General features: G+C 42.3%; 6 protein-coding genes across 6 annotated transcripts; 3 read left to right on the forward strand and 3 right to left on the reverse strand. All coding sequences in view use genetic code 12, as the record gives it.

The window, feature by feature from the left end:
• Window positions 1-165: 165 nt before the first annotated feature.
• On the reverse strand, window positions 166-8,819 carry RJT20DRAFT_79330 (uncharacterized protein; the record flags this gene model as incomplete). Its single annotated transcript, XM_064921214.1, has 5 exons — window positions 166-863; window positions 1,836-3,893; window positions 4,112-6,188; window positions 6,615-7,777; window positions 8,321-8,819. Coding segments are annotated over 5 exons (6,495 nt in total), but the record flags the coding sequence as incomplete, so codon positions are not given.
• Window positions 8,820-10,745: 1,926 nt separating this feature from the next.
• Window positions 10,746-11,915, reverse strand: RJT20DRAFT_148486 (hyphally regulated cell wall protein; the record flags this gene model as incomplete). The annotated part of the gene is made up of 1 exon (XM_064918981.1): window positions 10,746-11,915. A coding segment is annotated over one exon (1,170 nt), but the record flags the coding sequence as incomplete, so codon positions are not given.
• Window positions 11,916-14,690: 2,775 nt separating this feature from the next.
• Window positions 14,691-15,452, forward strand: RJT20DRAFT_131656 (chromatin DNA-binding EKC/KEOPS complex subunit). The gene has a single exon (XM_064918061.1). It carries the CDS (start codon window positions 14,891-14,893, stop codon window positions 15,197-15,199), a length of 309 nt encoding a protein of 102 aa, XP_064771681.1. The 5' UTR covers window positions 14,691-14,890; the 3' UTR covers window positions 15,200-15,452.
• Window positions 15,453-15,603: 151 nt separating this feature from the next.
• RJT20DRAFT_131657 (uncharacterized protein) lies at window positions 15,604-18,102 on the forward strand. The gene has a single exon (XM_064918062.1). The coding sequence runs from the start codon at window positions 16,055-16,057 to the stop codon at window positions 17,993-17,995; it is 1,941 nt and encodes a 646-aa protein (XP_064771682.1). The 5' UTR covers window positions 15,604-16,054; the 3' UTR covers window positions 17,996-18,102.
• RJT20DRAFT_123456 (uncharacterized protein) lies at window positions 18,103-20,404 on the reverse strand (the record flags this gene model as incomplete). Its single annotated transcript, XM_064915957.1, has 2 exons — window positions 18,103-20,044; window positions 20,093-20,404. 2 exons carry the CDS (start codon window positions 20,402-20,404, stop codon window positions 18,578-18,580), a joined length of 1,779 nt encoding a protein of 592 aa, XP_064771683.1. The 3' UTR covers window positions 18,103-18,577.
• A 2,950-nt stretch (window positions 20,405-23,354) lies between these two features.
• On the forward strand, window positions 23,355-24,312 carry RJT20DRAFT_65932 (uncharacterized protein). Its single transcript, XM_064921150.1, has one exon. It carries the CDS (start codon window positions 23,474-23,476, stop codon window positions 23,951-23,953), a length of 480 nt encoding a protein of 159 aa, XP_064771684.1. The 5' UTR covers window positions 23,355-23,473; the 3' UTR covers window positions 23,954-24,312.
• Window positions 24,313-24,560: the final 248 nt, after the last annotated feature.

Below are 24,560 nucleotides of genomic sequence, written 5' to 3' on the forward strand. Positions count from 1 at the left end.
TGACAAGGTGACTGTAGTAGTCTCAGATCCGGTCCAGAACGATGTTGTAGTAGTTTCCGGGTTCGATGGATATTCAACTACAACTGTGTCAGTGCCTCCAACTGTACCAGATAATGTGACTGTAGTAGTCTCAGATCCAGTCCAGATTGATGTCGTGGTTGTCTCAGGGTTAGATGGATACTCAACAACAACGGTGTCGGTACCACCAACAGTGTCTGAAAGAGTCACAGTAGTGATCGAATCACCGGTCCATGTAGAAGTTAACGTAGTCTCAGGGTTCGATGGATACTCTACTATCACAGTGTCGGTACCACCAACAGTGTCTGAAAGAGTCACCGTGGTGATTGAATCACCAGTCCATGTCGATGTCAATGTCGTCTGAGAATTCGATGGATATTCAACAATAACGGTGTCGGTACCACCCACGGTATCAGATAAAGTTATTGTCGTGATAGAATCTCCAGTCCATGTTGAAGTTAACGTAGTCTCAGGGTTCGATGGGTATTCCACAACAACGGTGTCGGTACCACCCACAGTATCAGATAAAGTTACTGTCGTGATAGAATCTCCAGTCCAAGTAGAAGTTAACGTAGTCTGAGAATTCGATGGATATTCAACAACAACTGTGTCAGTGCCTCCAACTGTACCAGATAATGTGACTGTAGTAGTCTCAGATCCAGTCCAGATTGATGTCGTGGTTGTCTCAGGGTTAGATGGATACTCAACAACAACGGTGTCGGTACCACCAACAGTGTCTGAAAGAGTCACAGTAGTGATCGAATCACCGGTCCATGTAGAAGTTAACGTAGTCTCAGGGTTCGATGGATACTCTACTATCACAGTGTCGGTACCACCAACAGTGTCTGAAAGAGTCACCGTGGTGATTGAATCACCAGTCCATGTCGATGTCAATGTCGTCTGAGAATTCGATGGATATTCAACAATAACGGTGTCGGTACCACCCACGGTATCAGATAAAGTTATTGTCGTGATAGAATCTCCAGTCCATGTTGAAGTTAACGTAGTCTCAGGGTTCGATGGGTATTCCACAACAACGGTGTCGGTACCACCCACAGTATCAGATAAAGTTACTGTCGTGATAGAATCTCCAGTCCAAGTAGAAGTTAACGTAGTCTGAGAATTCGATGGATATTCAACAACAACTGTGTCAGTGCCTCCAACTGTACCAGATAATGTGACTGTAGTAGTCTCAGTTCCGGTCCAGATCGATGTGGTGGTAGTCTCAGAGTTGGATGGATATTCAACTATCAATGTGTCAGTACCTCCGACGGTGTCGGAAAGAGTCACAGTAGTGATCGAATCACCGGTCCAGGTCGACGTCAATGTAGTTTGCGAATTCGAAGGATATTCTACTATCACAGTATTCGTTCCTCCAAGAGTATCCGTCACTGTAGTAGAAGTTACCTCAGTTCCAGTCCAAGTAGAAGTCACTGTGGTCTCAGCATTTGGAATCTCTTCATAAACAGTATCCGTACCACCATAGGTGTCCTTGATAGTAGTAGTTGATGTGTCTGTTCCAGTCCAGAATGAACTTATAGTAGTTTGGGCATTAGCTGTGGAAGGGAACTCGACAACAACGGTATCTGTTCCTCCGAGAGAATCACTTACTGTGTAAGTAGTTATTGTCGTACCAGTCCAGATGGTGGTAGTAGTGAATTCCGAGTTTGATGGATACTCTACTATCACAGTGTCGGTACCACCAACAGTGTCTGAAAGAGTCACAGTGGTGAGACTAGCACCGGTCCATGTTGACGTCAATGTAGTTTGAGCATTCGAGGGGTACTCAACTACAACTGTATCAGTTCCTCCAATACTATCTGACAAGGTGACTGTAGTAGTCTCAGATCCGGTCCAGAACGATGTTGTAGTAGTTTCCGGGTTCGATGGATATTCAACTACAACTGTGTCAGTGCCTCCAACTGTACCAGATAATGTGACTGTAGTAGTCTCAGATCCAGTCCAGATTGATGTCGTGGTTGTCTCAGGGTTAGATGGATACTCAACAACAACGGTGTCGGTACCACCAACAGTGTCTGAAAGAGTCACAGTAGTGATCGAATCACCGGTCCATGTAGAAGTTAACGTAGTCTCAGGGTTCGATGGATACTCTACTATCACAGTGTCGGTACCACCAACAGTGTCTGAAAGAGTCACCGTGGTGATTGAATCACCAGTCCATGTCGATGTCAATGTCGTCTGAGAATTCGATGGATATTCAACAATAACGGTGTCGGTACCACCCACGGTATCAGATAAAGTTATTGTCGTGATAGAATCTCCAGTCCATGTTGAAGTTAACGTAGTCTCAGGGTTCGATGGGTATTCCACAACAACGGTGTCGGTACCACCCACAGTATCAGATAAAGTTACTGTCGTGATAGAATCTCCAGTCCAAGTAGAAGTTAACGTAGTCTGAGAATTCGATGGATATTCAACAACAACTGTGTCAGTGCCTCCAACTGTACCAGATAATGTGACTGTAGTAGTCTCAGATCCAGTCCAGATTGATGTCGTGGTTGTCTCAGGGTTAGATGGATACTCAACAACAACGGTGTCGGTACCACCAACAGTGTCTGAAAGAGTCACAGTAGTGATCGAATCACCGGTCCATGTAGAAGTTAACGTAGTCTCAGGGTTCGATGGATACTCTACTATCACAGTGTCGGTACCACCAACAGTGTCTGAAAGAGTCACCGTGGTGATTGAATCACCAGTCCATGTCGATGTCAATGTCGTCTGAGAATTCGATGGATATTCAACAATAACGGTGTCGGTACCACCCACGGTATCAGATAAAGTTATTGTCGTGATAGAATCTCCAGTCCATGTTGAAGTTAACGTAGTCTCAGGGTTCGATGGGTATTCCACAACAACGGTGTCGGTACCACCCACAGTATCAGATAAAGTTACTGTCGTGATAGAATCTCCAGTCCAAGTAGAAGTTAACGTAGTCTGAGAATTCGATGGATATTCAACAACAACTGTGTCAGTGCCTCCAACTGTACCAGATAATGTGACTGTAGTAGTCTCAGTTCCGGTCCAGATCGATGTGGTGGTAGTCTCAGAGTTGGATGGATATTCAACTATCAATGTGTCAGTACCTCCGACGGTGTCGGAAAGAGTCACAGTAGTGATCGAATCACCGGTCCAGGTCGACGTCAATGTAGTTTGCGAATTCGAAGGATATTCTACTATCACAGTATTCGTTCCTCCAAGAGTATCCGTCACTGTAGTAGAAGTTACCTCAGTTCCAGTCCAAGTAGAAGTCACTGTGGTCTCAGCATTTGGAATCTCTTCATAAACAGTATCCGTACCACCATAGGTGTCCTTGATAGTAGTAGTTGATGTGTCTGTTCCAGTCCAGAATGAACTTATAGTAGTTTGGGCATTAGCTGTGGAAGGGAACTCGACAACAACGGTATCTGTTCCTCCGAGAGAATCACTTACTGTGTAAGTAGTTATTGTCGTACCAGTCCAGATGGTGGTAGTAGTGAATTCCGAGTTTGATGGATACTCTACTATCACAGTGTCGGTACCACCAACAGTGTCTGAAAGAGTCACAGTGGTGAGACTAGCACCGGTCCATGTTGACGTCAATGTAGTTTGAGCATTCGAGGGGTACTCAACTACAACTGTATCAGTTCCTCCAATACTATCTGACAAGGTGACTGTAGTAGTCTCAGATCCGGTCCAGAACGATGTTGTAGTAGTTTCCGGGTTCGATGGATATTCAACTACAACTGTGTCAGTGCCTCCAACTGTACCAGATAATGTGACTGTAGTAGTCTCAGATCCAGTCCAGATTGATGTCGTGGTTGTCTCAGGGTTAGATGGATACTCAACAACAACGGTGTCGGTACCACCAACAGTGTCTGAAAGAGTCACAGTAGTGATCGAATCACCGGTCCATGTAGAAGTTAACGTAGTCTCAGGGTTCGATGGATACTCTACTATCACAGTGTCGGTACCACCAACAGTGTATCAGATAAAGTTACTGTCGTGATAGAATCTCCAGTCCAAGTAGAAGTTAACGTAGTCTGAGAATTCGATGGATATTCAACAACAACTGTGTCAGTGCCTCCAACTGTACCAGATAATGTGACTGTAGTAGTCTCAGATCCAGTCCAGATTGATGTCGTGGTTGTCTCAGGGTTAGATGGATACTCAACAACAACGGTGTCGGTACCACCAACAGTGTCTGAAAGAGTCACAGTAGTGATCGAATCACCGGTCCATGTAGAAGTTAACGTAGTCTCAGGGTTCGATGGATACTCTACTATCACAGTGTCGGTACCACCAACAGTGTCTGAAAGAGTCACCGTGGTGATTGAATCACCAGTCCATGTCGATGTCAATGTCGTCTGAGAATTCGATGGATATTCAACAATAACGGTGTCGGTACCACCCACGGTATCAGATAAAGTTATTGTCGTGATAGAATCTCCAGTCCATGTTGAAGTTAACGTAGTCTCAGGGTTCGATGGGTATTCCACAACAACGGTGTCGGTACCACCCACAGTATCAGATAAAGTTACTGTCGTGATAGAATCTCCAGTCCAAGTAGAAGTTAACGTAGTCTGAGAATTCGATGGATATTCAACAACAACTGTGTCAGTGCCTCCAACTGTACCAGATAATGTGACTGTAGTAGTCTCAGTTCCGGTCCAGATCGATGTGGTGGTAGTCTCAGAGTTGGATGGATATTCAACTATCAATGTGTCAGTACCTCCGACGGTGTCGGAAAGAGTCACAGTAGTGATCGAATCACCGGTCCAGGTCGACGTCAATGTAGTTTGCGAATTCGAAGGATATTCTACTATCACAGTATTCGTTCCTCCAAGAGTATCCGTCACTGTAGTAGAAGTTACCTCAGTTCCAGTCCAAGTAGAAGTCACTGTGGTCTCAGCATTTGGAATCTCTTCATAAACAGTATCCGTACCACCATAGGTGTCCTTGATAGTAGTAGTTGATGTGTCTGTTCCAGTCCAGAATGAACTTATAGTAGTTTGGGCATTAGCTGTGGAAGGGAACTCGACAACAACGGTATCTGTTCCTCCGAGAGAATCACTTACTGTGTAAGTAGTTATTGTCGTACCAGTCCAGATGGTGGTAGTAGTGAATTCCGAGTTTGATGGATACTCTACTATCACAGTGTCGGTACCACCAACAGTGTCTGAAAGAGTCACAGTGGTGAGACTAGCACCGGTCCATGTTGACGTCAATGTAGTTTGAGCATTCGAGGGGTACTCAACTACAACTGTATCAGTTCCTCCAATACTATCTGACAAGGTGACTGTAGTAGTCTCAGATCCGGTCCAGAACGATGTTGTAGTAGTTTCCGGGTTCGATGGATATTCAACTACAACTGTGTCAGTGCCTCCAACTGTACCAGATAATGTGACTGTAGTAGTCTCAGATCCAGTCCAGATTGATGTCGTGGTTGTCTCAGGGTTAGATGGATACTCAACAACAACGGTGTCGGTACCACCAACAGTGTCTGAAAGAGTCACAGTAGTGATCGAATCACCGGTCCATGTAGAAGTTAACGTAGTCTCAGGGTTCGATGGATACTCTACTATCACAGTGTCGGTACCACCAACAGTGTCTGAAAGAGTCACCGTGGTGATTGAATCACCAGTCCATGTCGATGTCAATGTCGTCTGAGAATTCGATGGATATTCAACAATAACGGTGTCGGTACCACCCACGGTATCAGATAAAGTTATTGTCGTGATAGAATCTCCAGTCCATGTTGAAGTTAACGTAGTCTCAGGGTTCGATGGGTATTCCACAACAACGGTGTCGGTACCACCCACAGTATCAGATAAAGTTACTGTCGTGATAGAATCTCCAGTCCAAGTAGAAGTTAACGTAGTCTGAGAATTCGATGGATATTCAACAACAACTGTGTCAGTGCCTCCAACTGTACCAGATAATGTGACTGTAGTAGTCTCAGTTCCGGTCCAGATCGATGTGGTGGTAGTCTCAGAGTTGGATGGATATTCAACTATCAATGTGTCAGTACCTCCGACGGTGTCGGAAAGAGTCACAGTAGTGATCGAATCACCGGTCCAGGTCGACGTCAATGTAGTTTGCGAATTCGAAGGATATTCTACTATCACAGTATTCGTTCCTCCAAGAGTATCCGTCACTGTAGTAGAAGTTACCTCAGTTCCAGTCCAAGTAGAAGTCACTGTGGTCTCAGCATTTGGAATCTCTTCATAAACAGTATCCGTACCACCATAGGTGTCCTTGATAGTAGTAGTTGATGTGTCTGTTCCAGTCCAGAATGAACTTATAGTAGTTTGGGCATTAGCTGTGGAAGGGAACTCGACAACAACGGTATCTGTTCCTCCGAGAGAATCACTTACTGTGTAAGTAGTTATTGTCGTACCAGTCCAGATGGTGGTAGTAGTGAATTCCGAGTTTGATGGATACTCTACTATCACAGTGTCGGTACCACCAACAGTGTCTGAAAGAGTCACAGTGGTGAGACTAGCACCGGTCCATGTTGACGTCAATGTAGTTTGAGCATTCGAGGGGTACTCAACTACAACTGTATCAGTTCCTCCAATACTATCTGACAAGGTGACTGTAGTAGTCTCAGATCCGGTCCAGAACGATGTTGTAGTAGTTTCCGGGTTCGATGGATATTCAACTACAACTGTGTCAGTGCCTCCAACTGTACCAGATAATGTGACTGTAGTAGTCTCAGATCCAGTCCAGATTGATGTCGTGGTTGTCTCAGGGTTAGATGGATACTCAACAACAACGGTGTCGGTACCACCAACAGTGTCTGAAAGAGTCACAGTAGTGATCGAATCACCGGTCCATGTAGAAGTTAACGTAGTCTCAGGGTTCGATGGATACTCTACTATCACAGTGTCGGTACCACCAACAGTGTCTGAAAGAGTCACCGTGGTGATTGAATCACCAGTCCATGTCGATGTCAATGTCGTCTGAGAATTCGATGGATATTCAACAATAACGGTGTCGGTACCACCCACGGTATCAGATAAAGTTATTGTCGTGATAGAATCTCCAGTCCATGTTGAAGTTAACGTAGTCTCAGGGTTCGATGGGTATTCCACAACAACGGTGTCGGTACCACCCACAGTATCAGATAAAGTTACTGTCGTGATAGAATCTCCAGTCCAAGTAGAAGTTAACGTAGTCTGAGAATTCGATGGATATTCAACAACAACTGTGTCAGTGCCTCCAACTGTACCAGATAATGTGACTGTAGTAGTCTCAGATCCAGTCCAGATTGATGTCGTGGTTGTCTCAGGGTTAGATGGATACTCAACAACAACGGTGTCGGTACCACCAACAGTGTCTGAAAGAGTCACAGTAGTGATCGAATCACCGGTCCATGTAGAAGTTAACGTAGTCTCAGGGTTCGATGGATACTCTACTATCACAGTGTCGGTACCACCAACAGTGTCTGAAAGAGTCACCGTGGTGATTGAATCACCAGTCCATGTCGATGTCAATGTCGTCTGAGAATTCGATGGATATTCAACAATAACGGTGTCGGTACCACCCACGGTATCAGATAAAGTTATTGTCGTGATAGAATCTCCAGTCCATGTTGAAGTTAACGTAGTCTCAGGGTTCGATGGGTATTCCACAACAACGGTGTCGGTACCACCCACAGTATCAGATAAAGTTACTGTCGTGATAGAATCTCCAGTCCAAGTAGAAGTTAACGTAGTCTGAGAATTCGATGGATATTCAACAACAACTGTGTCAGTGCCTCCAACTGTACCAGATAATGTGACTGTAGTAGTCTCAGTTCCGGTCCAGATCGATGTGGTGGTAGTCTCAGAGTTGGATGGATATTCAACTATCAATGTGTCAGTACCTCCGACGGTGTCGGAAAGAGTCACAGTAGTGATCGAATCACCGGTCCAGGTCGACGTCAATGTAGTTTGCGAATTCGAAGGATATTCTACTATCACAGTATTCGTTCCTCCAAGAGTATCCGTCACTGTAGTAGAAGTTACCTCAGTTCCAGTCCAAGTAGAAGTCACTGTGGTCTCAGCATTTGGAATCTCTTCATAAACAGTATCCGTACCACCATAGGTGTCCTTGATAGTAGTAGTTGATGTGTCTGTTCCAGTCCAGAATGAACTTATAGTAGTTTGGGCATTAGCTGTGGAAGGGAACTCGACAACAACGGTATCTGTTCCTCCGAGAGAATCACTTACTGTGTAAGTAGTTATTGTCGTACCAGTCCAGATGGTGGTAGTAGTGAATTCCGAGTTTGATGGATACTCTACTATCACAGTGTCGGTACCACCAACAGTGTCTGAAAGAGTCACAGTGGTGAGACTAGCACCGGTCCATGTTGACGTCAATGTAGTTTGAGCATTCGAGGGGTACTCAACTACAACTGTATCAGTTCCTCCAATACTATCTGACAAGGTGACTGTAGTAGTCTCAGATCCGGTCCAGAACGATGTTGTAGTAGTTTCCGGGTTCGATGGATATTCAACTACAACTGTGTCAGTGCCTCCAACTGTACCAGATAATGTGACTGTAGTAGTCTCAGATCCAGTCCAGATTGATGTCGTGGTTGTCTCAGGGTTAGATGGATACTCAACAACAACGGTGTCGGTACCACCAACAGTGTCTGAAAGAGTCACAGTAGTGATCGAATCACCGGTCCATGTAGAAGTTAACGTAGTCTCAGGGTTCGATGGATACTCTACTATCACAGTGTCGGTACCACCAACAGTGTCTGAAAGAGTCACCGTGGTGATTGAATCACCAGTCCATGTCGATGTCAATGTCGTCTGAGAATTCGATGGATATTCAACAATAACGGTGTCGGTACCACCCACGGTATCAGATAAAGTTATTGTCGTGATAGAATCTCCAGTCCATGTTGAAGTTAACGTAGTCTCAGGGTTCGATGGGTATTCCACAACAACGGTGTCGGTACCACCCACGGTATCAGATAAAGTTATTGTTGTGATAGAATCTCCAGTCCATGTTGAAGTTAACGTAGTCTCAGGGTTCGATGGGTATTCCACAACAACGGTGTCGGTACCACCCACAGTATCAGATAAAGTTACTGTCGTGATAGAATCTCCAGTCCAAGTAGAAGTTAACGTAGTCTGAGAATTCGATGGATATTCAACAACAACTGTGTCAGTTCCTCCAATGGTCGCTGTCTGAGTTGTTGTAGAAAGAATTATTCCAGTCCATATGACCGTTGTAGTGGTCTTTGCATTTGATGGCACCTCAACTATAACTGTGTCAATTCCCCCAATCGTTGCTGTCTGAGTGGTTGTCGAAGTACTAACACCGGTCCATATGACCGTTGTAGTGGTCTTTACATTTGATGGCACCTCAACTATAACTGTGTCAACTCCCCCAATCGTTGCTGTCTGAGTGGTTGTCGAAGTGCTTATTCCAGTCCATATGACCGTTGTAGTGGTCTTTGCATTTGATGGCACCTCAACTATAACCGTGTCAACTCCCCCGATAGTCGCTGTCTGAGTTGTTGTCGAAGTACTAACACCGGTCCATATGACCGTTGTAGTGGTCTTTGCATTTGATGGCACCTCAACTATAACCGTGTCAACTCCCCCGATAGTCGCTGTCTGAGTTGTTGTCGAAGTGCTTATTCCAGTCCATATGACCGTTGTAGTGGTCTTTGCGTTTGATGGCACCTCAACTATAACCGTGTCAACTCCCCCGATAGTCGCTGTCTGAGTGGTTGTCGAAGTGCTTATTCCAGTCCATATGACCGTTGTAGTGGTCTTTGCATTTGATGGCACCTCAACTATAACTGTGTCAACTCCCCCAATCGTTGCTGTCTGAGTGGTTGTCGAAGTACTAACACCGGTCCATATGACCGTTGTAGTGGTCTTTACATTTGATGGCACCTCAACTATAACTGTGTCAACTCCCCCAATCGTTGCTGTCTGAGTGGTTGTCGAAGTACTAACACCGGTCCATATGACCGTTGTAGTGGTCTTTGCATTTGATGGCACCTCAACTATAACCGTGTCAACTCCCCCGATAGTCGCTGTCTGAGTGGTTGTCGAAGTGCTTATTCCAGTCCATATGACCGTTGTAGTGGTCTTTGCGTTTGATGGCACCTCAACTATAACCGTGTCAACTCCCCCGATAGTCGCTGTCTGAGTGGTTGTCGAAGTGCTTATTCCAGTCCATATGACCGTTGTAGTGGTCTTTGCATTTGATGGCACCTCAACTATAACCGTGTCAACTCCCCCGATAGTCGCTGTCTGAGTGGTTGTCGAAGTGCTTATTCCAGTCCATATGACCGTTGTAGTGGTCTTTGCATTTGATGGCACCTCAACTATAACTGTGTCAACTCCCCCAATCGTTGCTGTCTGAGTGGTTGTCGAAGTACTAACACCGGTCCATATGACCGTTGTAGTGGTCTTTGCATTTGATGGCACCTCAACTATAACCGTGTCAACTCCCCCGATAGTCGCTGTCTGAGTTGTTGTCGAAGTGCTTATTCCAGTCCATATGACCGTTGTAGTGGTCTTTGCGTTTGATGGCACCTCAACTATAACCGTGTCAACTCCCCCGATAGTCGCTGTCTGAGTTGTTGTCGAAGTGCTTATTCCAGTCCATATGACCGTTGTAGTGGTCTTCACATTTGATGGAACCTCAACTATAACTGTATTGGTTCCACCTACAGTATCGGTTACAGACAATGTAGTTGTAAAGGTTCCAGTCCAAGTTGTTGTTACTGTTTTTGTTGGATTCGAAGTACAAACTTCTGATACAGTCGACGTTGAAGTGAACCAATTGCCTGATGTATCAGTTGAAATAAGGATCCGTTGTACGTCAGTACAAACAGCACCATTAGAATAGGTAGATACAACGGTTGTCGTGGTGAGGGTTGGGTTAACTCCTGGTGCAGTCGGAAGAAGCTTACATGTTTTACATACTGCTGGTGGAGCATTTGGAGGTGGGGGGGCATAAGTAACAGCATTACTTGTAAGTGCACCAAGAAGCCCTCCATACGATACAATTTTAATATTGGATTGAACATAACCTGGGCCAATAATGAAGTTGGCAGATGCAGTCAAACTGGACACCTTCAAGATTCCAGTAGTAGATGAATACGAAATACCTCCTAGCAATGGACCAAGAAGTACCACATTAGTCGCAATGATATTACCGTTACCAAATCCGGAGACGGTGTAAGTGGGTGCAGCAAGAAGAGCACCTGCTACTAGCACTGAAGCTGAATCAGCTAAATTAATGACTTGGGTCGATGCCACTGTGTAAGTGGTACCAGAGAGATAAATGGAGGATCCTCCATTGGCAGTGATACACCCAGTACCTGCGATATTGTTCAGTTGAGAGTATACTTCGTTGTATAAACAAATTTGACCATTATTGTTTATGGTTCCGAGAGGTGTGCCTAAACTTACTGTTCCAGCGGAACCAGATTGTTGATAGAAGACTAACAAACCGTTGTTGTTCCAAGATGGTGTAGTTATGGACATAACAGGGGTTCCAGTGGAACCGTTGCCTCCTAAATACATTTCACCGTTGTTGGTAAATGTCAAACCAACTAAGTTGTAGGTAGGTGCAAGAAGGGAATTAAGGGCATTAAATGAGATGATACCATTGTTAAGGATGTTACCTGATAGAAGAGTAACAGATTGTGCGATTAAATTATTGTCAGTAGTGATATAAAGGCCGGAGCCAGTTCCTACAGTAAGATCTCCTCCAAATGCTGCCGCCAAGTTGTCTATGATCGACCAGTAGACACCATTATTGACGGTGACAGCATCATTAAGGTTGACAGATCCACGAGTGATTGTGTTCGAGCTAATAGTAGTAGCCCATACTGTCGCTATCGAAAGCACTATTGCTAGGTACTTCCGAAACAACATGTCAGGCTAATGTTGTGAAAATGGCAAACTGATCAGAGCGTCAGCTTCCCTTCAATACTTTTCAAGAATTAGTTTCATCTATATACTATCATCACTATTTTTGACAAATATGGATGGGAAATAAATCCGCTTAAAACAGCAGCCACAAAGATCTATGCTAATTATCTTCCATGCTTGACGTACAGAGCTGCAGACGTTCAATTCGGCATGCTTGGCGATCCCTGTGTTGTACAGATGCTGGCAAGCTGTGTAGAGATGGCCTTATACGGCGTTGGGGCAAATCCGCGATGTATGCAGCTGGGAGATCGGTTTAATGGGGTCCAAAAAATAATGTTAAACTCGGAGTAAAATTAGCACCAGTTGGGCAATGCTAAAATAATACGCCAAAGATCCGTGAATTTATGGGTATTATTCTGCAATAGGGCATATGCTGGATGGGTATTCTTTTGGCGCTGGGATGAGGTCATGGTGGTAGTCATCAAGGAGTTTACGGTATTGAGGGTCTAGGAAACTGTGGTCTGGCTTTGACTGCTGTCAAGAGGCACTTTGCTGTGTACGGCAACATTTCACCCCAACTCTCGTAAAATTGAGGATAAGCAAACTCGCATCTGCATGGCCTATCCCCGGAGTGCAATGAATAGAAAGAAGTATTGTTTCCACATCTAGAAATGTTCGTAAGTATTGTGCAGTCAGCTTATACTAAGCATATTAATTCTTTCGATTACTGAAGGGTATAGGTCGCTAAATTTGCATATGTTCTCGAACGTAGACTTGAGGGGTTAATGAAATGCAAAGGGATCGATGTTGCGTTCAAAAGTAACGTTATCATGGTGTTGACGTTTAACAAATGATTTTTCCGATTGCAACATCATATGGTTCGAAGCACCAAGAATACTAACTAAAGTTAACAAAGACGCATCTAATTATACAGTGTTGCATAAACAATGAAAAAGAACAAGAGAGAGGCGTCCTATTGAATGACAAACTTCTCCTAATCAAAATTCAATCTTTCTTTTTCACATCCCTCTAGTTCTAAGACACATCCTCTCGTAAAAGGTCGTAAAAAACATTCCATAGATCTAACCCTGGCTGGTCATTGTATTTCTGCACAGATCATATGAAATACTAAACCCCCATATTTTATTGAATGTGTAGAAAATATGACTTGAGTATACGTAAAAGCAGTTTTCAAGCGTGTGCGCTCTTTATTTTAAAACTGATTTGACAATTTGGTGAAGATTTAAATCTTGAACTGCATGTAATATGGAATGCATTGTCCCAATTAGAATTTATTAGGGCGGCAAAAGATTCGCCATTTGTCGATCACAAGAAAAATCTGCCTGCTGCATATTGAATCTTGCTCCATCTTGTTCATTTTCTTAATTACCCCTAAAGGGTCTACCGAAAACTGCGTCTTCTCTAAGCTTCTCAAGTATTAGAATAAGAATGGATGAAAGTATTCTCTCTCGCCACCACGTAAAAGTTATTATTTGAGGGACTGGTAGCTACTTAGGAATCGAGACCCTCTCTACAAAGAATACAAAATGGAGTTATTATTCAGACCACAGCGTGCTGTACACTTGTGTGACCAAATCCGAAAAGTTTATTATTTACAATAAAAAAATATTTTGAAATGCACTCTCCGCGTAGAAGTGAAGGAACTCCACCACAGGCGCTGTCATATAATATGAAGTATCTAGTCTCAAATTGGGCGTTCGAGGCGAAGCGCCGAATTTTATTAGCAAAGCATAAATTACCCTAAACGATATGGGACAATGGCCAGCTTAACAAGAACATCTAGTGGTATGAGAATGAGAACTCTTCTCCATTAGCATTGTCATGGGTCCTCTATTTCGGAGGATAACTCCGAATTCCAGTTCTTGTATATCCCTAATGCAGGTTGGATTCCTCCCCTCTTAGACCTTATCTTGCTGAAACGGGTTGTTTGCATAACTGTGTTTCTAGGCGGCTATTCATTTTCACCCTGTCGTTTCAAGATTCATGCAATATTAGGAATTCGCATCAATACTAAACTGTAGGCTAGTCTTCGCTAGGAAACAACAACCGATCTTTGTTAGAGAATTGGCTAAGATTTGGAATTGCTATTACAGAAGTTCTATCCCAAATTCTCCCTTTCCCATGACTTGAGGCAAGGTCTTGACTGAAGAACGTTTTTAAAGAAGAATCTAGCACTTTCTCATTGTACTATGGAAGCTTAGTTTCTTCCTTGGAGGATGCGGCGCCTATGCACGTGAATTTAAACGAATTACTAGACAAAATTATTGGTGTTGATGATAGTTCCAATTAGGGTAACATTATCGATTGGCATAAATGCACGAAGTAGGGCAACGTCTGAGGAAGGGAGCATGTAGAGTGAAGGTAAAAGAATCTTCATAGGTTGTACTTTTACGATGGTTTACGATGAGATTGACAGTGCAATTTAGTTTCGTCGTAAATTAGAAGTGCAAAAGAACATTTATAAATTTTTTGCACAATTATTGGAAATTTCATAATATTGCTGCAAAGAAAATCCATCAAATCACCAAAATCAGGTGAAAACACTAAAATCGGGGCAGAGATTGAATCATATAAAAAAAAAAAACGGTTGTCACAGCCATTTGATCCGACCGTTTCAAGTTAAAGCCACGGTCCGTAGATCCATCATACAATACGAATCCTCCATGACAGGAAGTATATCTCCCTGACAAGATTTTTTTAGAACAAAATACCATTGGACCTGAAATAATGACAGCTCTATCGTCGACTTCAATGGGCCAATTTGTCCATTAGACTTTTTTAGAAGACGATTTGATGTCTTTGCTATTGTCCCAGTGGCTATAGTTAAGGATTGCAGCCAGCGATCACCAGTCGTGCGCGACCCAACTCAATTATAAACAGTTTGATTTTACGTAATCGAAGATGAGATGGCAGAGTTGTATTCTTCAATATACTCATAGATGAAATAACAGTGTAAAATGGCGGGGGTTTCAAGTCAACAGAGTGTCGAAGAATTGCCTTACAAGCTTACTTTGAAAGTGCCGTTTGAAACGGCGAGACAGGCGTTGATTGCAAGCCAAACACTTTCTCCAGATCCCATCCTCAAAGGTAACGAACTTGATGTCACCTATGATGCGGAAGACACTACACTATTGTTGAAGTTTCTGGGAATAAGCGACAGAGTTATACGAGTTGCTATCAGCAATGTGATAGATAATTTAAAGACAATTGTGGAATGTATTGATGAATTTGATGGAAAGAAGGATGTGCTCTTCGAAGAAGAGTAGCATAGATCATTCATACAGATCAAAGGTTGATAAGAATGCCAAAGTCGAAATCGAGTGATTCAGTAACCATTAAATATAACGAAATAATGAATATAGAAGGCATATAATTAAAGTTTCATTCCAACGGGACATCTTTGTAGTCAGAACGGGTTAAGGTTAAGCTAAACTTAGTTACAGTTAATTGAATGATGAGATGATGTCAAATCAATTTTTCTTGGTTTCTTGTATGTTAGCTCTCCCAACCAACATAGAGTATATGGTTTCTTGTTAGTTCTATTAGAGTTTGACTAACGAAAAGATTCGCCTAACGATGACCGTTGAATCAATAATTACGACAAAGGTGCTGCAAATACTGCATTTTGTTTATCAAGTTAACACTCTCACTACATTAACACTCTCACCACATTACTAGTAGTGACTTCAATTCATATAGCCTAAAAGACTTTTTTAGATCATTCTACAAGTTACCCATTTCATAGACCGTAAAACAGAAAACATGAATCATAAAACATAAGATCCGTCAACCGTTTCCGTCATTTGACTTCTTCTTTCTTCTACACCTTATCAACTCACATCTCATCTTCCTCTTTAGTGTAGCTGGAGTATAACAATCCATCAGATCAATGACTACTGCGTTAATGATGTTTTCACTTCTCTCTCCCAATTTGGTAGGATTTCATTCCTACACACATTAAAACATCAATACCGCAACATTCTCTTCCAATCCTTCTTTTTGCAGAGTTCTTCAGTTTTAACAACTGATGGTTTTATTCTTAACCATTCAGTATCTTCAGTTCGACAGCGTCACCTTGGACCGTAGTGATAGCGAAAGCGCCGAAGAAAACCGGCGATAAAATGATAATACGGTCAAGCACCATTGTACGGCATTCTTGTCCCGGCAATCGAATCCAAATACGGACACTTTTCAAGGGCCTTAAGGAAGCTACCAAACAGTTAGAGAAGGTGAACAAGAAAAAGGACGACGAAGAAGGCTTTCATCACGAGTATTCGATTCGTCCAGATACCTACGCATTTAAAGTATCCGGAGCGAATGAACGAAACCGGTCTTTGGCTAAAAATTCAAATGGTATCGAATTAGACACCGAATCGAAGATTCATCCATTACAAAAGCAGGAATTGGATGACACTGAAAAGTTCAACCTTATTCAGTTTATATACCGTTATTCGACCAACTATCCTTTTGGAACGAAATCTCCTCAAGATGTGTATGATGAGTATCCCCTCACCAACTCTGACAAGTTGGCGAGATCCATTCACAGACCCAAGAAAGTGAAGATGTCTACCTCTGATTTCATAGAAGATTCGCTATACAACCCGAACTATGGCTACTTTTCCCAAGAGGTTAATATATACCAGCCTGACACACCATTTGACTATAATAATATTAAGGATATCGATGAATTTATGGACTCATGGCAAAAATCGTATGCCAAGTACGACGATGCACAACCTATCTCTATCCCAAAGCCAGAGGAGCAGAAGGCAAAGGAAGACAGCGCAAAATATTCGAACAAAGTACAAGAAGAGTCGCTGGCTTTAGTTAAATCCAATGCAACTGGTCTGAATTCAGAAAATGCAAATGTCTCAACCTCGAAGTTTGCACTGCGTGCCATATCCATACAAAAACAAGATATGAGAGTGGCTGAAGCACAAACGCTTGGCCGCACTCGTAAATCATTGCAATTGTGGCATACACCAACGGAGTTGTTTCAACCGTTCTATGGAGAGGCAATCGCTCGATACTTGCTAGTGAACTACAAGCTTAATGGAAATTACCCATACGAAGATCTTATCATCTACGAAATGGGTGGTGGTAATGGAACACTCATGTGTAACATTCTTAATTATATCAGAGAGACCCAACCAGATGTATACGCTCGAACTCAGTACAAAATAATCGAGATTTCAAGCCAGTTGGCGAATAAACAGATGGAAAATGCGTTGAAGAATAAATTGGTTCAGAAAGGATTGGATACCTCTAAATTGGAAATCGTCAACAAGTCAATTTTCAAATGGGATAAAGTCATCGACCAGCCTTGCTATTTCATTGCTTTGGAAGTCTTTGACAACTTTGCACATGATTTGATACGATATGACAATATCACTGGACAGCCACACGAAGCGAAGGTTCTCATTGATGGTAATGGAGACTTCTTTGAATTTTACACACCAGAGTTAAGCTACTATTCGAACGCTTACTTGCAATTGAGAGAAAATGGCGACTATTCGGTGCTAGAGCAATCAGGTACTCTCAGTGGAAAATTAGAAACACTCAAAAGTGTGATACCATTCTTGTCTAACAAAGACAAGATTCACCCCTTGCTACACTCAACTACCAAATTGAGGTGGCAAAACTCAATTTTACCCTTCAAGGATAACTTAACACCAGGCGAGTTCATTCCAACAAGACTTTTACAATTTTTCCAGATCCTAAAACACAGGTTTCCAAATCATTCACTCATCTCATCGGATTTCCACTATTTGCCAAAGGCTATGAAGGGCTATTACAACGGGCCAGTTGTTCAAACTGTGCTCAAGAATCAAACGGTCGATGTCAGTACATATATGTGTCATCAAGGCTACTTTGATATCATGTTTCCCACTGATTTTGGTGTCGCCAGTGATTTGTATAAACAAGTGACTGGTAAAATTCCTCGTGTGGAATCTCACAAAGAGTTCTTAAGCCAGTGGGCCGATATCGATGCCACTACAACCAAAACAGGAGAGAATCCAATGCTTGACTTCTATAGAAACGTCAGTTTCATGGTGAGTTAAGCATAGCGCAAGCTATACATTGTATCTACTATTCCAACTCATGTAAATAGCAAAGGAACTAGTACGAGCACGCTCCAGATAGTTACGAATTTTTCATATAGTGTACATTCTTAATGAAATACATAAACCAGAGAATTAAAACCCATCGAAGGCAAGCTTCGACATGCAAACCAGATACCGATTAACCAAGATTATCTTTCCTGACCTTTATAAGTAAGCAGCAAAGTGAAAGTGCAATAAACAATAAGCAGTAGGCAATAAGTGAAAAAGCAAAAAAGCGAATAAATAGAGAAGTATTGAATGTTGAAAATTAAATGTTGCAATCTGAGACTGGAGGAATAAGTCTAAGTGGAAAACAAAATAGTGAAATCACCAGAGAATAGAAACAACTTCTACCCTAGCAATATTGGTGGAGTTACATAGAAGATCGTTATGGTCCATGATAAACTCCACATCTAGTGATTGTATCAATGAAATATATGATATGATTCTTGTGAAGAAAGCATTAGTGAAGTCAAAGGAGAGAATGAGGGGTGACCATTAATCAACAACCCAATTCTTTCTCTACGACAAAAGTATCATTTACTTCGAAACAATACTCACTACCTTCTCAAAACCTCCGACAATGCAATCAAAGACAGCCCCACTGACGTACTTTAGGTATCCCGTATAAAATTCGGAGTACAGACTAATCTCTTTAAACAATTCAGATGCAATCACGTCGTTGTACATCTCAGTAACACAGCCCTGAAAATCACTCGACAAGTCTACAAATTTGTCAACAATGGGCTTTGCAACCGGAGCAGGAAGTGACACGAGCTCTTCTGCTTTTACGTTGGATACTTTCAAAAAGCCATCATAGAGGTAGAAGCCAATAAGCGACGTTGCACCACTTGCAATGGCTATTCCTAATCCGATTCCAACAGTAAAGCTGCACACAATCCAGAAGCGCGATGGTTTGGATGACGCAGATGCACATTTAGTAGTTAACCGCAAACCTTCTGGAGTTAACTGAGAAGACACAAAAAGTTTCCTTGCAATTTGATACAATATATCGACCTGCCCAAAGCCTGAAGAGAGCAGCAAAGGATCAGAAAATGTAGTAGACACTTGTAAATCCGATTTGAATTGCTTCTCGATGAGCTTGTAATCGACTTTTTTGTGAGAGATTAAGTTGGAGTACATGGTTCTGGAACGTGAGGCATACGAGTAAGCACTCTTACTGGAGACAGTAAGTACGTTGTCCTTACCCTTCTTAGAAATTTGGGAACACACTTCTGACTGGTCCAAATGGCCTAATTCCACTTCAATAAAGTTCTTGAAGCGAGAAACCAACTTTTCATGCTTAATGGAAGATGTCTTCCATATTTGGAAAGGCTTGAGATAGTCTATTAAGTCAAACAAATTCACGAAATAATTCACTGTCATTATATTTATGATTGTAAGTTTAGGGAGACTCTCTTCTCTGGACTGGGATTCAATTTGCTCTTTGTCCTCTGAATCCTTTGCTCCTTTCTCTCCAAAAACACTTTTTAAGTACTCGAGGAAAACGCTGGAACCATCATTCACTATGAATATCAAGTCCAGAGTCTTCACAAGGGATTTGTCAAATTGCAGATGACTGGTTCCAGCATAGTCATTGGAAGAATCAAGAGCAACGTGATTTATAGTAATGGTGCTGTAATCAAGGATACTCTCAATACTACGGATAAGGTAGTCGGTATCATATCTGTAAGTATTGCACGATGAGAGAATAGTAACACGGAGCGGTTGATTGGAATTATATTGGGTATTAGGAATGGTGGTGTTTCTAGCACTCTTTGCACTATTGTGGGTACCAGGGATGTTTTCGGAGACAGACATCCTGGGCATAATGAATGAATCCGGTTTAAAATGACCGTGAGTTTCGTCTTCATTGTCTTCCTCGTCAGTTTCAAACACCATGACATTCGAAGGTTTTGGTGAAGCAATGATTATAGTCGAATCTTTGCCCATATCATCCTCATCGGTTGTCACAGACAAGATTGAGGATGTAGGTCTTCCAGAGACCTTGGTATCGTCGCCAGATAGATTACTGCTGATTTGTCTGAGGACGACGTTAGGTGACGGCGAAAGTCTTCGAAGATCCTGAAAGATCGAATCTCCACTAATCGATTGCCAGGATGTAATCAGAAATGAATTGACATCAGCTAAATCGGGGGTGAGTATTCTTGGACTTTCATTGCGGCTGAAGTTGGGTGAAACATCCAAATCTGGGTTGGTCAATGCATTGTAGATGGACAGATGCGAGCTCAAGAGCTTTCTGAGTGATGATTCCGTTGGTGGAAGGTTCAGTTGGCGCTGGTAGTTACTCTGAAGTTGTTTACTCTCGATGGAGTTGGTTGTATAATCTTCTTCAGCGGTAATCATTGAACCTGGAGAATCTTCTGGATGTGAGTTGCCGCTGGTGCTAGAGCCTGTTCTTGTGTTCTTGTTTTTTCTCTTTTTCTTCTTATTAGCGTCATCACGAACCGGGTTGTGAATTCTGGTGTCTTCACTGGTCAGCGGCTCTGGCACTGTAGAGACCATGGTACGACGGTGGGCGGCTATGGTCGATTCCAAGTCTGGCACTTGTCTGGACATGATTTGCCGCTAGTAACACCACAGTTTGCAGGGGAACAACAGGGCGGCTAAAGAGGTAACTGGTGACTGGAGAAGTGGTAACTGGTGACTACAAGCTCAACACGGGACTCAGGACTCGTTCCCAAAGATTGTTGTCGTTTGAATGGAAAAGCAACAATGTCAATGTTGCTCCAAAGACACCGATCCTAAACGAGACAAGGAGGCGGATACTGAAGGCAGCAAACAGCGATAATAGTAGATACCGATAGCACCAGTCGTATATTGAATCCGGTGGTGGTAGGATTGGACACCAAAAGGAATAGGGCAATTATGAGATTTTACTGTAGTGACTCGTGTCGTTAAAAACCACTGAAACTACTGCAATTTTACTGTAGCTACTGTATTGTGGTATTGTGGTATTGTGCTAATCTGTAGTGTGCTACTACAGAAGTCGTTCCGTTTTCGTGATTGATTAGCTAAGACAGATACTTAGTGAGTTACTGTATGTTACTGTATGAGGGACGATTTGAGAGGGGAACGATACAGAAAACCGTTTGTGTGAGTGAGAGTAAGAGAGTAAGAGAGTAAGAGAGAGAGAGAGTAAGAGAGAGACAGAGAGAGGGAGAGAGACAGAGAGAGGGAGAGAGACAGAGAGAGAGAGACAGAGAGAGTAAGAGAGAGAGAGGGAAAGAAAAAGGGGAATGATACCGTAGTGGGGGGAGTGTAGTGTGGTGGTAGCGGTGGTAGCAATGAGAAGAAGAGCGCGTAACGATAAGAGGGGGGAAGTCCAAGTACCAAAAAGTCCGAAAAGGGAAAGGGAACGGATAGGATTATGTGAGATTAGGTAGCCAAGAAGCAGGAGGCAACGAGTTGACTGCAGGACACGACGCTAGGTGGAACAGAAGAGGGACTTATAAGGAGCCAGGGTAAAAGCCAAAAAGCCAAGAAGTTGAAGATCGAGGCCAAAGAGAGAGATGAACGTAGTATAGACGTCCATTTGAGCCATGGGTTGTTGCGGGTACGATATCACGAATTATACCATTCAGAAGAAGATTGAAGGGAGGGCGGGGAGTCGGAAATACTGGTAAGAGACAAATGTGACACAATTAGTGAGAAAAGGGGTGATACGTGATATGTGATATGATGTCTGTGATGACTGTGATGTGATAGTTGCTCTGTCGTTTGTCGTTTGTCGTTTGTCGTTTGTCGTTTGTGATTTGTTGGTTATGGCTTTGTCGATTGTGGTTTGTCGTTTGTCGTTTTGAGGGTTGTCATTTGTCGTTTTGTGGGTTGTCATTTGTCGTTTGTCATTTGTCGTGGTTTGTTGGTCTTATGATCAGTCGTCATATTTCTCTCATATTTCTTGCAGGTGCTTCGTGTTAGGTGCCTAAAATTGTCATGTTCGTTCTCCCACATATTTGACATTTGACATTTGACATCTGACATCTGACATCTGACATATGACATATGACATTCGCATAGTGGTGATCTTGTAGAATGGTGATTTTGTGTGTGTGGTTGTTTTAGTGGGTGATTTTGTAGTCATTCTTCTTCAAATGTGTGTTTCTACTCTTCTTCACGTATAGCCTCTTACTTGATGAGAAGGTAGTAAAGATCTGCCTTGTCAACTCACATGTCAATCTTCCAACTCATAAAGACCCATCATCTTCCAAGGCTTGAAGTATACTCAATAGAGTCTCTCTTTGGTGATAGCGCAGGGCTTTCAAGTTGGTATCATGGCTAGTGATCAATTGCATGGCTCAAAAACGAAACAAAACAAAAAGCCTTTCACAAACTCAATTAGCCATGGCTATCGATCACCATCATCATTCGTAAGCTCTCTTTATTTTTATATCTTAAGAGCATTAGAAGTGCCGCAAAGCATTGTATCTGCAACACAATCGTATCCTTTACTAAATTGAACGTAAACGTAGGCGTATATTAACGCCCTTATCTTAGGCTAATACACTCCATTGAACCAATACAAGAGCAGGACTAAGTAATTAGTGCAAGAGGGGGATTATAATAAGAATAAGATCGATATGCAAGTACTGAGGCGGTTCAATATCCATCTAAATATAACCCTCACATTGTGCTAAAAAAAACCTACCCCGTTTACTTTATGCACTTACCACATGTACGGCTGTTGCAAAAAATAAAATGGAGGGAATGATACATACAATACTACGGCATAAGTAGCCTTGTAATAATATTATCCATCCGCTTTTAGAATTAGAGGTGATAACTCTGAAGTCATCCGTGCACGGTCTCATAAACATACCTAATCTATCTCCAACTGGCAGCAGCTGCAGCAGAAAATATCAAGTTGGAAATAGGACGCAATGGTTGTGCTGTTATTTCACATCCTTGAAAACAAGTAGAATGTTTACATCAATAGGCGGAGCAATAGGAGAGCCATGCTGATTATTTTTCATTCGAAGAGGGGCCAAGGCCAAAAGCATAGGCCGAAATACGATAGCCCTGCACCGAACAACGGGTTGATAACTTCTTTTGCTGCAGTGCGGCTTTGTTATTTAGCATCTTCAATTACGATCATGGTGTTTGTCCAAGGCTTACGCTTAACTTTTGACCTACCGGCAAGGATCGTACCCCATGGTCATATTTTCAGAGCAATATAGTACAAGGGCTCTATTCTGCGATTCGGTGAAATGTTGGATTTCGCCCGTCTTTTTAATTATGTACCTTATTTTAAACAGTGATGTGATTGGACTCAATTTGAGAGCTAATCAAGAAACATGACACTTAAACCTTTGATGATAGACACATTACATGAAATAAATATCTATTTATAAGCTCAGGAATCACCTTGGCTCTTTTTGCTGTTTTGAAGTTCATCAGTCCCAATCACAATTTTCAATGCAGATAATCACAATTTGTTTAGTTTTTCAAACAGCCGCTTCGCTTGTAGCAGCTTTAGCTGACACACCCCTTGACATCTTCAAAAGAGCTTCAATTGGAAGCTTGACTGGAACTGATTGCAATCAAGCATGTACTGATACCGCTAAGCAAATCGAAAAAGGGTGCTCAGATGCTTCGGATGTTAATTGTTTATGCAAATTAGACTCAAAGTTCTGGGACACCTATGCTTCATGTGCATGTGGTGGTCAGAGCATTTCAACATCAGGAAGTGCCCTTAAAAGCCTTTTCTGTGATAATGGATCACTTAACGGCTTTTCTGACCTAGGAATTAGTGATGCTACTGATGCTGAAACCGAAACAGGAAAAGGAGGAAAAACTACTAGTACCAAGACCAAAGGAGATACAACCTCCAACAATGGAGCAGCGACGTTGTCTGGTGGAACTTTGCTTTGCTTATTTGCTATTTATCTTTTGTAAGTCTACCTTCTGGCAGAAAAAGAGAGTGCTGGGTTTTCTTCTGGTGCCTTTAAGAAACTTATGAACATAAATTATTTATTTTCTCCTCTGTGTTTATTGTTCTTTATCTAGTAAATGAAATATTGCCTAATCGATGAAGACAAAAGTCTTGGGTGTCCACCTTGCTAAAATACATAAATTTTATTCAATGTGCTGTCAAATTCACATTTACTATTCCATGTCAGATATCCCCTTATTGAATACAGGCATTGTTTATGTCTATTCCTAAGCGTTAAGTAAATTGAATAGCCATGATAGATAATAATTGACGATCAATAATCCTACGGGGTCGAGGACATTGAAAATTTCACATTAGAATAAATGAAGGCTAAGTCATCTTCATCTCTGGCGTCACTACTTCACAAAAATAAGTCATTTTGCAACCACAGTCCGCACGTTTTACCTTAATACGGTCATACATTACATACTGAAGTATGTCTCTTCGCAATAAATGACTCAATGGACATTTTGATTGCAAGAAGATATCGGCACCTTTCAGCGTTTTTTCCTCACCAACCCAGCTATATACTTTACCGAGGATGCCTCTTGCTAAACCAAAAAGGGGCTA

The sequence above is a fragment of the Scheffersomyces xylosifermentans genome (genome assembly GCF_036884685.1).
Source record: "Scheffersomyces xylosifermentans strain CBS 12540 chromosome Unknown RJT20scaffold_9, whole genome shotgun sequence".
Lineage (NCBI taxonomy): Eukaryota > Fungi > Ascomycota > Pichiomycetes > Serinales > Debaryomycetaceae > Scheffersomyces > Scheffersomyces xylosifermentans.